General features: G+C 42.6%; 1 protein-coding gene across 1 annotated transcript in view; it reads right to left on the bottom strand.

Moving 5' to 3' along the window:
- Positions 1-2,398: 2,398 nt before the first annotated feature.
- LOC115021281 (T-cell surface glycoprotein CD4-like) overlaps positions 2,399-12,466 on the bottom strand; it is a 14,398-nt gene continuing 4,330 nt past the window's right edge. The window contains 11 exon segments of the mRNA XM_029451603.1: positions 2,399-2,861; positions 2,995-3,038; positions 3,131-3,217; positions 3,219-3,232; positions 3,332-3,586; positions 4,401-4,769; positions 4,916-5,149; positions 5,540-5,689; positions 5,787-5,948; positions 6,043-6,104; positions 8,610-8,717. Coding sequence (XP_029307463.1) covers positions 2,831-2,861; positions 2,995-3,038; positions 3,131-3,217; positions 3,219-3,232; positions 3,332-3,586; positions 4,401-4,769; positions 4,916-5,149; positions 5,540-5,689; positions 5,787-5,948; positions 6,043-6,104; positions 8,610-8,717 — 1,516 coding nt within the window. The 3' untranslated portion in view covers positions 2,399-2,830.

The following is a 12,466-nucleotide window of genomic DNA, read 5'->3' as shown; positions in this document are numbered from 1 at the left end:
TTTATGCTTTTTCTTCTGTGGTGTTCCAATGTCAACTTGCCCTGTGTTGCACAATCCAGGAGTTGTTTGGACAGAAGCGCTGATTCTGAGTCTGACACATGTGCGACGGATGACACAGCACATTACGTGGGCACGTGAGTCAAAACAGAAATATGTTTTTTCGTGGAAAAAAACAGCAAGTTCCTTCAACTTCCTGACATTTATTTAAAAAAACTAGTTGGAGCAGGGTCAAGGCAGTGATCGGAAAGCAGCTGAGAGCTGTGTGTGTGTGTGTGTGTGTATGTGTGTGTATGTGTGTGTATGTGTGTGTGAGCTCTGAATCAAATAGAAAGTTCACAGATTCATGAGAGTTCATGGGGATGGTGCAACAACACATTTCAGCTCAGTTGTAAGTGAAACGGACACAGACGTGAACACTAAACAATCCTCCTCTGCTGCTTTAATTAGTTTGGTTTGAGTAACAGAACCTCACAGAGAACAGCCGACGATGGCTGGGGGAACAAGGTGCCAAGAAAAAAGAAAGAAATGGGACACATACCAAGAACAAGAGAAAAAGAAAAGTTGACAGTCTGTTGGAGCAACAAAGTGGGCATCTGGTGTGTGTGTGTGTGTGTGTGTGTGTGTGTGTGTGTGTGTGTGTGTGTGTGTGTGTGTGTCTGTGTGTGTGTGGTGTAGAGGTGATATTTTTGCATCTGTTCTACTGACGAAGAGAATACTAATAACTCTCAACACACTCACACACACACTGTTCTGATTTATGCTGAGTCATACTTTTTAGACCTCCAATCGCTGCCATTTTTTTTTTTTTTTAACCAGGAGACTTTGCTCGTGTGACAGTAAATAATTACCAGCCTGCGTGCCAGAGCTCCTTCATGAAGTGGTTGTTTATCTGATCCAATATGGCAGGTCTTCATTGAGATATTGCACCATCTGACTTTTCCCGTTCTGCATTCATGAAGAGTCCAATCTGTCTGGTAGATTTGTACGACCTGTACTTTCTATCCTCTACTCCGCAAACTGCTCCTATAAAACACACAGGGAGCAGAGAGAGGAAGACAAAGTGTGTGATCCTCTACAAGCTGACAGACATGATGAGCCCCTTCAGAAAGAAAGAAAGGTACGAGCACCCTCGTGCACAAGTGTACGTCTGTTGGCACGTATCTGCTTCCTGTATCTTCAGGCCACACTGTCCTCCATGTTCTGATCGGCCTGCTGGTTTGTCGGCCTCCTCTCAGGCTGCAGACAGTCCAGAGGCGGAGGCGTCCTCCCTGAATCTGAAGCCAAACTCGTAGAAGAATGGCTCCAGACTCCTGTGTAACAAACACTCCACCCTGGCCTCTGACTGCTCAGCTGCAGGTGCTGCTTCCTCTCACGCTGCAGCAGATAGACGAGAATTCATCATTCGTTTATATTCTGCAATCCCACATGTGCATTTTTCTGTAAACTATCTGTGCAGTAGTCCTTACGTGGATGTTTTTGCTTCAATAACATGTCTTCTTTCACACTAGTGGAAAGAAAGCATCCAAAAAACACACACTTAGGAGTTAGTCTGACCAAACGTTGTGTATTTGCATCTGTAGATTTCTCCACATATCTTTAAAGGTCGTTTTCTCAAATGTAGTTTTTTCTCAGACTCTGAGCCAGAAATCTCCACTTCAGTAAAACTTACAGACACTAAACTTTCCAGTGTCATTTCCATCCGTATTCTGAAGGTTTCTACAGAGGGGTTTGTTGATGTATCATCCAAAACCTGATTTATATACAATTTTGTTCCTAAAAATGTGACGTAAATGTATTTAGTTTGACATATTTTAAAGATTTAAAGAGTGATACAAAATTCCCTCTGCAAAAACCTTTTAATATTAATATGTCAACAAAATCAACAAGAATTTTAAAACATGGTTTTATCCAATGTTCACTAGAATTGTATGCAAATTGCACATATGTAATAAGATAACGCTTCACTGGGACCAGCTTTCTCCTCAGCACTGACAGATTGGTGCACGTCTTGTCCACCAAAGAACAGCATGTAAGTGTTTCTGCATGTGTTCATTCATAAAGTTTTCACTATATAAGGATGCCGTGGAACGAGAAGGCAGAAGGGATGTACACGCACAGATACAATGGTTTCATCGTTGTGTTGTCGTCCTCGTGTCTCGTGTTTGAGTCTCACATGCTGCTCAGAGGGTCACACGTACACACGATTTATTTAGTGCGTATTCACACGTCAGATTGGAGCGTCACTGACGTGCAGCCCGACATAATGAAATGAACATCTGAGAGGTTTTCAGTGTCGACCTTGTTGAGCAGATGTGGTGTAAAGAGGACAGATACGCCGACATGGTGACGTGATGGCGGTATAATGTGTTGGCGTGTGTTGAAATGATGGACGCCATCATGAAAGGTTTTAACACTTTATTGAAAAACGTCAGCGGCAAATAAACAAATCCTGTTTTAATTCCATTTATAAAGTGTGTAGAAAATAATATATGTAAATATTTATAAAAGCCAGTGCAGTTTTATACAGCATCATAAAACACATCTCGACTCAACGTGGAGGAAAGAGAGTCGAACATAAACAAATATTAACAGCAGTTATCACGTGAACTAATGTCAAAATGATGATTCAATGGAACATTTCTGTGAAATGCAAATGAAAAACAATCCAATATGTACAACTGTAGAACAGGATTGTGTGTCTTTGATCCTCTAACGCACCAGCAGAGTCTCAGGGATTCACACTTTTTGTAGATACGACAGAAAAATCCATTTTATCTGAACAGAAATTCAATCGGGTGCGATGTCCTCTTTAAAATGTCTTTGGGAGATATTATGTTCTGTAGAATCCTTTGGGCTTCGGGCTGAAAGATATAAAATCACAGGTTTCTTTATGAGTTTTGAAAAGAGACAAAGCAACTAAAAGAAATATGTTGATTTTATTAACATTTGTATCTTCATGAAACACCTCATGGCCATGACAGCGTTGTTACGTACGTTTTGCATTGGCACAGTTGACGCCTGAGGTGTCTCCTCTTCTGCTGATGTCGGCCACAGGAGAGAGACGATCACAGATTACTATCAAAGCCACACTCGTGAGATACAGAAAGCAATAAGGAGGGTTTGACTGTACCTTCCTGCGTCGGCAGAGGATGAAGACGAGGACGAGGAGGAGGATTACGATGACCGTGATGCTGCATATGACCACCAGCATCCACACAGCTCAGCTTGGGATCTGTGTGCAGCAGAGACGGGCGTCAAACATCAGAACACATCATCCACAAGGTCACGCTCCTGTCACATTTCCTGCTCTGCTCTCGCTTCCTGCACTCACCGATCTTCAGAGTGATCTCAGCCGACGTCAGCCGCTCGTCGCTCTGCCACAGCTCACACCTCCACTTTCCGCCGTCTCCCGTCCCCACTTCCGGGACGGTGATGTGGGCGGCGTGGCGGTCAGGCGTCAACAACAGGGACGATTGTTCGGGCGGGGACCATTTCAGACGCAGGTCAGAGGGCAGCGGATGGCCGAGGCCGCAAGTGAGGTTGAGCTGCTGGCCAGAAATCAAGTGTGTTCCTGGAGAGGAGGCGACTGCACGGAGGAAATGTTAAATGCATGAGAACATTTGACAAGCTGGGAAAGTTCATAACTTGCAGACGAATCGATAATGAAGTTATTATCGACAACCTGAAGCAGAGCCGGCGACTCGAGCGAGATCAATCGAACACCATTTGTTACTTATATTATATTATATATATCTTGAACTAACTATCAGTAACTTAAAACATGAAAGGGAAAAAGTTCTAAGGTTTTAATTTGTTAATTTAATTCAGTTTGAATATAATTAAACCTTAATTTAATGCAGCTTTGCATTTAATAAACAGACATTTAATTGTGTTCAGAGGAAGGTGGTGGTGACACACACACACACACACACACACACACACACACACACACACACACACACACACACACTGAGAATGAATCCATCAGATTGATAAACTTCTATCTTTTCAATGTTCCTGGTTTAATAATAGTTCAGATAAAAATGAGGAATTAAAATGTGACATCGTGAATCCTTTGGAACAATTAAAAAGAGTCCAATTAAAATCCCCGGTGTTATCACTCTCTCCTGGAGCTCGCTGCACTTAAAACAAGCGGAGCCAGACGAGTGTGTCAGACACATAGCTGGGACACTCGCAGATAAACTCTGCAGCAGGGAGATGGAGACGCTCGCAGGGTGCAGCGGAGAGGAGGCAAAGACACGACTGTCATCCAACAACTTGTTATGAATTATGATTAGGAAGGTTGCAAAGAAAGTGGACGTCCAGAAGGGGGACGCTGCGACAAGAAGAACAAACATCTCACATGTGAGTGCAGCACGGAGCACTTTGTTGTGACTTACCTCGCAGCACCTTCACGTGCACAGTCCTGTGCACAGTCACACCGTTTTTAAATTCCAGGGCACACACGTATTCTCCTGCGTCGTCTTCTCTGCCTCGGTTCCTGGTCAAAGACAGATCTCCCTTTTTAGGGTCTGACACAGGGCGCAGTCCTCTGGGCTGGTCTGCCCTCCAGGTCAGCGGATCCTCCAGAGAGAGGGAGAAGAGCCTCTGTGGACTCGAGCCTGCTCTGGGGGTGAAGTGCCAGTGAATTTCCTTGATGTCCTTCGCTTTGATTTGTCCCCAGGAGATGTGAGCAGGAAGGGAACAGGGGACGGTGAGAGACAAGGACTCAGACGTGTACTGGGGACGTAGAGGAGCTGGGGAGAGGTCTGAACAGGAAGGAGAAGAGAAATAATAGTTATCTTCAGGACGAGACAACACTTCTGTGACACACACACACACAACACACAGACACACACACACACACACACACACACACACACACACACACACACACACACACACAGAAACTCACCCACAACCGTGACGGAAACTTTGGCCTCGTTCACTTTGTCATCATTTGTCACGACGCAGGTCCACCGGCCGTTGTCTTGGCTTGTGGCTCTCAAGGTGACTCGACCTGTCTTTGTCTCCCCCCGAGGATTCAGCCAGTGTATCTCCGGACTCTTGTGACCCTGAAGAGGTTCTGCGTTGCAGGACAGAGACAGAGAGTCGCCCGGCAGCAGAGGAGACGGTGGGTCCACAGTCACTAGGAGACACAGTGGAGATGATGAATTATTAAAGCTTTGATTCTTTTCTTTATGTTGAAGATAATTCAGTATTTTCATTCCATTTACAAAAATGCTCTAATAATGAACAGGTTTTAAAAACTAATTAATATATACAGAATTCACAAAAACGATACGATACGATATCTTTATCAAAATAATTGTATTTAATTATTTAATATAATTTTTATTGTGCATTTTGTTTCTTTTTTGGTGAATTAATTCCTCTCAAAATGATTTTCCGCTGAATTATTTGCACAATCTTATTATATCGATGTTTCATTTAAAACATATCACGGTTATCGTGACACCCCCAGACTATCGAGCATGTTGACAACTACCTAAAAGGATGTCGACTTAGTTAAACTCACCTGTGAGTTTGAGAAGTTTAAACGAAGTGATGGAAGTTTCACCGACAGAAAACTTCTTTTTAAGGAAAAAAGTCCCAAAGTGTTCTCGTTGGATGTGTTTGAGCACCAGCGAGTTGTCGGACCTCAACGACATGTTTCTCCAGAGTTCCTCTGCGAGACCAGAAGTCAACGGTTGTTATTGTCTAGAATATTCTTCTACGTTTCATCTGCTAAAAACACATTATAATCTGCAGAAAGATGTGTTCACCTTGAGTGGTCCAATCTCCGTTTAAGGTGTTGCGCCAGGCGAGTTGAAGTCCGTCTTCTTTACCAAACATCCAGTACAAATAATACTTTTGTAAATTTATCCCCTGTGGAGGCTTGAGGGCGACCGTGTCTCCCACCTGAGCGTATATCACCTCTTCTGCCCCTGAGAGAAGGAGGCAGAAGTCACGTGTTGGTGCACGAAACCAAACAGACCACGAGTCCAAATGAATTATTAATGTGCAGTCAGTTCATCTCACCTGTTGCTGACGCGAGCGCAGCAACGAGGAGGACGAGCAGGTTCTTCATTTCAGTCACACGTCTGAAAAACAGTCAATTTAGAACAATACTGGAGACATATCGTGTCGAGACGAACCTGCAGATCAGAGGGATAAAGATGCTTTAATAAGAAGTGTATTAACTGAGTCTTGTGCCGTTTAAAGGACCAACGCATGAATCAATCAGTAAGTTATAAATGTTAATCATCTAAGATGCAATTACTCTTTAGGCGATCCGATGTTCAAATAACTTAGACGGTCGGGGGGGGTAACACTAACACCTCTCTGACGTGTAGTCGATGAAACATAAAAGATTGACAGAGTAAGAAGTGCTGCAGCTTTAAATGATTCACAGAAGAAGAAGTTTGAACTAAGTTATCGACAGATACGTACAAAGAAACATTTGAGCTGATTAATGTTGCAGAAGCATCACGTCAGTGTGTACACACATCAACTGGAGCTGCAGAGAGAAATCATTCAGCAGGAGGGGGGGCTTGTGGTGGTCTCAGATTTGGAGAGATTTGAAGATAAAAGACGAGTTGAGAGGAGAGAGGAGGCGGCCTGTGGTGGCTTTGGAGGAGAAGAAACACACAAACGTCGGAGAGGAGACGCAGCGTACGCCGGCTTGTGGTGGGCCTTGATTTAGTTAAGGTGCAGATTCTTATCCCAGTCCTCCCCCTCTGCCTCTCACACCCCCTCTCTTCCTCCCCTGTTCCACGAAAGACGGATCTCTCCACGTTTAAAGTGAGAAAGAGAGAGACCACAGCAGCAGCACACAGACTGTGGTTTAAAGGTACATGTTCCTCTCTTCTCCCCCCCCCCTTCCTTCCTTACTAGTGTGTACAGTATGTTATTGTGCACAGACACATCTTTTCAAAGACTTTTATTGTTGCTTTTATATTGATTTGACCCTTTAAAATTAAATATACAGGTTGTGAATCAAATGTGAATTAAAACCCTAAACATAAAACTGAACGCAGCCACACAGGACACACACCGTCCCATCGTGGAGACACGACAGTTTGAGTCTTAAAGCGAGTGCAAGAGAGTAAAGTCAGAGGTTAGATTAGTGCAGAACGCTTCGTATTAATGTGTAAAGATTAAATGTAACATACTGTATAAGTAGCCGAGTAGACACGACGTTGGCTTCTGGTTTGCACTAAAATTACAATAACTAACAAAACAATATAAAATCAGAATCAGAAAAGAATAAACTGGAGTTATAATGTAGATAAGTTGTTGTATTGTTTCCCTATAACAGCAACTTGCTCTAAGTTTTAGAGAAATATGAAAGTTTGAGCAGCCCGGTGGTCTCGGTGGGGGGGGGGGGGGGTTTGGTACCAGACAAGAACTCAATGTCCTCGCTCTGCGTCCAGCAGGACCCTTCGCCGCCTGTCCTTCCTCTTCTCTCTGCTGTCAGCTGTCTAATAAACGCAGAAAATGTCCAAAGATCCTTCTGGAACTCACTTTGTTTTAAGCATCGGGGGCTCGATCTGCTCACAAACGACCCGCAATGTACGCCAACATGAATTATAGCCCTCTGCGTGAAAGTATTAGGATGAATATTTCAAATGTATGAAGGTCACAAAGTTGTACCAACACTAATCCTGACACATTGATTAAAAATTCTGCTTTTGGCTTTGAAACGTTGTGATCGTCCGTCCTCACACTGCCGTCAGCTCGTCGCACGTTACATCCGGATGAACCTATAAAATACCCTCAAGGCGGGATTACTGGATCATTTATTCAGAAGTGTTTCTGCTCTATTTATATTCACATTTTTGGGGCACCTGAACTGAATTTAACACATTTTTGATTTGATTTGTTTTTGAATTACACACTTTATGTTTTTAGTTTACGCAGTTTGTGCAGGAAACACAAACACATCACAGATACACAAATAAACATTAATGCTATTTCAACATGTTTAGCTCAGATTACCATAATGTATTTATTAATAATAATAATAATATAATAATATAATAATAATAATAATAATAATAATAATAATAATACATTTAATTTTTATAGTGCTTTTCAAGACCTCAGAGCTGCTTTCATTTTTAAAGGTCCATATAAAAATAAATGCACTAATATAAAAATGTTTTTGTAAATGAATTTAACTACTTAGTCTATGTTGGGCTTTACTGCTTCAGTAATTAACAAGAAATAACAAAAACAATAAATACAACCAAAAAAGTCTAAATGATTTGAGGTGTACTTACAATTTTATAAAAATAAAATAAATCTTTATATTTATATTGTTTGTTGTTGATGTTTTCATATTTAATATTGTAATTTTATTTTATTTTAATTTAAAGGATCGGTACGTGCGTTTGAATAATACATCTTGTCTTTGTAGCCGCAATTAGACACAAATATAAAACTCAGTTTGACCTTTCGGCCCCGCTGAGCTCTTACATTAAATAAAATAAACTCAGGTAATAAAACAACATTGACACTATTATGAGGCGCATACAGCAGTTAATGTTGCTACATCTTAAAGTGTATGAATATTTAGTTCAAGTAGAAGTAATGAGTATACGTACGTGTGTTGCTGAGTGTCCTCTGTGTTCAGAGAGTCGGGTGGAAATGTTGAATATTTATCAAACAAACTCTTTTTAAGTGTCGTCGCACCGCCCTCGTCTCCGATTGGTCTGTAAGAAAAGCACACAGTCGATCAAACTCACAATGCTGACCTTTGATTGGTCGTTGCAGAGGATCAGAAATCATATCGATGATTTCTTCTTTACGAACTTCATGAAACAATCGTGTCAAAGCTTTATGTGCTGTATTATTATATTAGGATAATTCACTGTTTGACGTCCTCGTCCTTTTATTTGTTGCTTTTTACTTTTTAATATGTCCAACAGATAAATAAGCAACATGTCTTAATTGGCTGAAATTGTAATTTGAGTCGCTGCCTGATAACAGAACCTTTGTGAAGCGTCTCCGCGGACTCACTATCTATGTTTAGCACGTTCTAAATAGCACATGGGCGGCTTACGGCCTAATTTATAATAATTGCTCAGTTGATTTTCCCCTGGTCACATAATTGCACTGATTTAGACACGTCATTAGTGCATCAGAATTCAACGCACAACCTTCTGCACAGAAGCAGCTGATGAATGCAAATTAAAAATAAAACATTTCTTGAAAAGATAAAGTGCGTACGAGGGGAAATTGTCTCAGTTTTATATAAATATATTAAAATAAATCACAAGACTTCAGCACATTTCATCTCCTCTCTTTTTATGTGTCAAACGCTCGAACAACGACGGAGTCTGCGGCCCGATCGTTCTCCGGGTGGAGCGGGCGGCCCGTCTGACAATCTAAAAGACAAGAAGCACGATGTTTTACATGAAACCTCGTGCTCTTGCAAAGAAAATACTAAATATCAACGAGATAAACAAAAACAAGCAGGATTTATTTCCTTGAGCAACTTTAAAGTTATAATAACACATGTTTCCATCTTGGTGTTAAAGTGCTGCATTGATGAAACTTCAGTCGTAGCTTCGTCCATCAGTCCACAGGAGGAACGTGACAGAGCAGAAGAAGAACAGCAAACTCCTCAAGTGCAACGTTTGAATGTGCAACAGGAGGAACGTAAACAATGGAGGATTCTCTGGGATCAGTCCGGCAACAAGACTCTGTTTCTGTCACGTGCAACACATTGTCTTCCTTCAGTCCAGCCATGTTTTACTGTGAATACCATCCCGTACATAAAGACAAGCTAAACATCGTGCTGCTGGACTGTGCCCCGGGAACCATTTAGAGATGATCTTTGTTTAATTTAAAGTGTGCAGGCCGACGGTTACAATCAGTGTATTCAGTGTTTTAAGGATATGAAGAGAATCAATTGTCCTCCAGTGTACAACGCACACTACACTGTGCATGACAAGTAGTTCCTGTAACACTGTTTGTGTGAACGTACACCTGTGCTGAGCCAAACATCTGCTCGTGCTTATCTCCGCTCCCAACCTGCTGTAGAGTCCCGTCTGCACTCGATTCAGCAGTAACGTAACATCTGTGGCTCTCTGTCTGTTGTTTGTCTCCAGCATTGTGCTCCTTTCTCAAGCAAACGCACAACTGCAGACATTGTCGCCGTCACCACATCGCTCCCCAACTGCACTGATGTGCTTTTTATTACAGGAGGGAAAAGAAATCCTCTAATAAACATTTTAAACTTTCAAACCAAGCGCCAGGTTTAGTTTGTTTCAGCTAAATGTAACAAAAGAAGACGAAGTTATTGAGCAGAAAGAAGTCCGTGTTGTGTTATTAAGATTCCTGCTGCATTAAAGTGTATGTTGTATTTTAATGCTGCAGATGTTGAAGTGATTTGACCTCCTTTATATCCTGTTGGTAGTTTAATCTACAGCAGGGGGGTCAAAGGGGGGGCCACATGCAGCACAATCTGATCTGAAGCGGGCCGGACCAGTAACACCACAGCACAAGAACCTGTAAATAACCACAACTCCACATCTTCCACTTTGTTTTAGTGCAAAGAAGTTACAATTTCAACAGTATTGTGCCTCATTTGATCATTTACACATCTCCGTGTGTCTACACAGGCACAACACGTGTAGTCTCAGGTATCTGGAACAGGATTTTACTTTATGATCAAAACAACTCATTTTTACATTTTGCAAAGTCCTCCCGCAGGCCGGATTGGACCCTCTGGCGGGCTGGTTTTGGCCCCCCGGCCGCATGTTTGACACCTCTGATCTACAGCAATGCATCTTCTTCTATAAGGTCATCACATGTTTGTAGTTCTGTCGCCGTGAGAACCACGAATCTCCAAAAAGTCAACTTTTCATGAGCTCAGAAAAAACAGCTTTGTGGCGATTTTAACAAAACGAAGCCGTTTTGTTTCATTTCAGGCTTCAGTGAGTCAGAAGCAACACAACAATGCACATCGCTTCAAGGTGTGAAGGTTTAAGAATCATTGGAGTAAAATCTTTTCTTGCTTTTTAGCATCGTAAACAAAATAACGTCTGAGCTAACCGACGACAGCTCCGGGATCATTAAGAGACCGGCGCTGCAGAACCGAAGACGTGGTTTAGAAACATGAACCACAACAAGGACGAAACAAACATGTCGCACACGTCTCATGTGTGTCTCTGAGGTTTGTCTGCCTCTGTACTGCCTGCATGAAGGGCTCACACCTGCTTCTGTTCCCTCTGAGCTTGAAATGAAAGGAGCCTGTTTGTTTGCTCCTCCTGGTCAGAAGCACCTTCCTGCCGGGCCGCAGAGTAAAGAGCGTTCTGCTCACATTCGGACGTGAGTGCGACCGTGTGTTTGTCGAGCTGTGATTTTAATGGAAAACACCTGAAAGCGAGGACTCCCTCGTTAGTCACGCAGCTAACCGTGTGCACCACACTGTTTCATTACTGAAAGAGAAAAACACTAACTGTGTGGGCAACGAGCAAGAAACAGGGCTGTTTCCTCATCCCCCATTACTCCCACAGAGGATTTCCCTCGCCATGCAATCTCTCTTCTGTCCTCTTGTGTGTTTTATAACCCTTCAGAGGTGAACAAAGGCTGCGTGACCCAGAACACAGGAGGATGTGTGAAGCCTGCGCAGACAGGAAGGTACAGAGCTGTCACGGCGTGTGTTTGTATCTCTGACTGTCTTCATGGTTCAGGAATAAACAAAATGTCAGCGGAAAAGAGGTTAAGAATCAGAAACAAGTGACATTCTGCTCAATGACACACAACAGTGTGTGTGTGTGTGTGTGTGTGTGTGTGTGTGTGCGTGTGTGTGTGTGAGGGGGAACTTGAAACAGAAGTGAAACAGAAGTGAAACAGAAGTGAAACAGAAGATGTCACTCCCACTCACCCCTTCACCTCCATCACTCTGTGTGTGTGTGTGTGTGTGTGTTTGTGTGTGTGTTACTGTACTATCTGTAGGCCGCCGCCCAATCATCCCATCAGGATGGAAAAATAGATATTTCTGTGACGGTTGTTCAAACACGAGCATCACGACTGTCATTGTTGTTGCAACATTCACACTGAGCAGATGGAAACTGCCTCTGAAGACGACACGGCTCACGTTAAAGTGTGAAGCTTCGTTAGCATAGCGCTGGATAGTTGAGGTTTAATGATGACGTCGGTTAAACAATGGAAACACTGCTGTTCGCTCGCTCAGCGCCGACACACACACACACACACACACACATACAACAAATACTGTTTGTGTACTTTCATGTGACATTCATCCAAATTACTGTCAGACTTCTCCGAGCAAACCCTGATGTCAGCTGTCGCTTAATACATCAACACGCTCCCCAAAGTCAGAGCATCTGCTCCTCTACTGACGCTCCACATCATGTGAGTTCAGTGCGATGTGACAAGCACACGTTACACATTATATTACATTATATAATCATATATCTGCGTCACAGTA

Source organism: Cottoperca gobio, chromosome 16 (genome assembly GCF_900634415.1).
Source record: "Cottoperca gobio chromosome 16, fCotGob3.1, whole genome shotgun sequence".
Classification (NCBI taxonomy): Eukaryota; Metazoa; Chordata; class Actinopteri; order Perciformes; family Bovichtidae; genus Cottoperca; species Cottoperca gobio.
The sequence above is the reverse complement of the archived record's forward strand: the minus strand, read 5'-3'. Positions and strand labels throughout refer to the sequence as shown.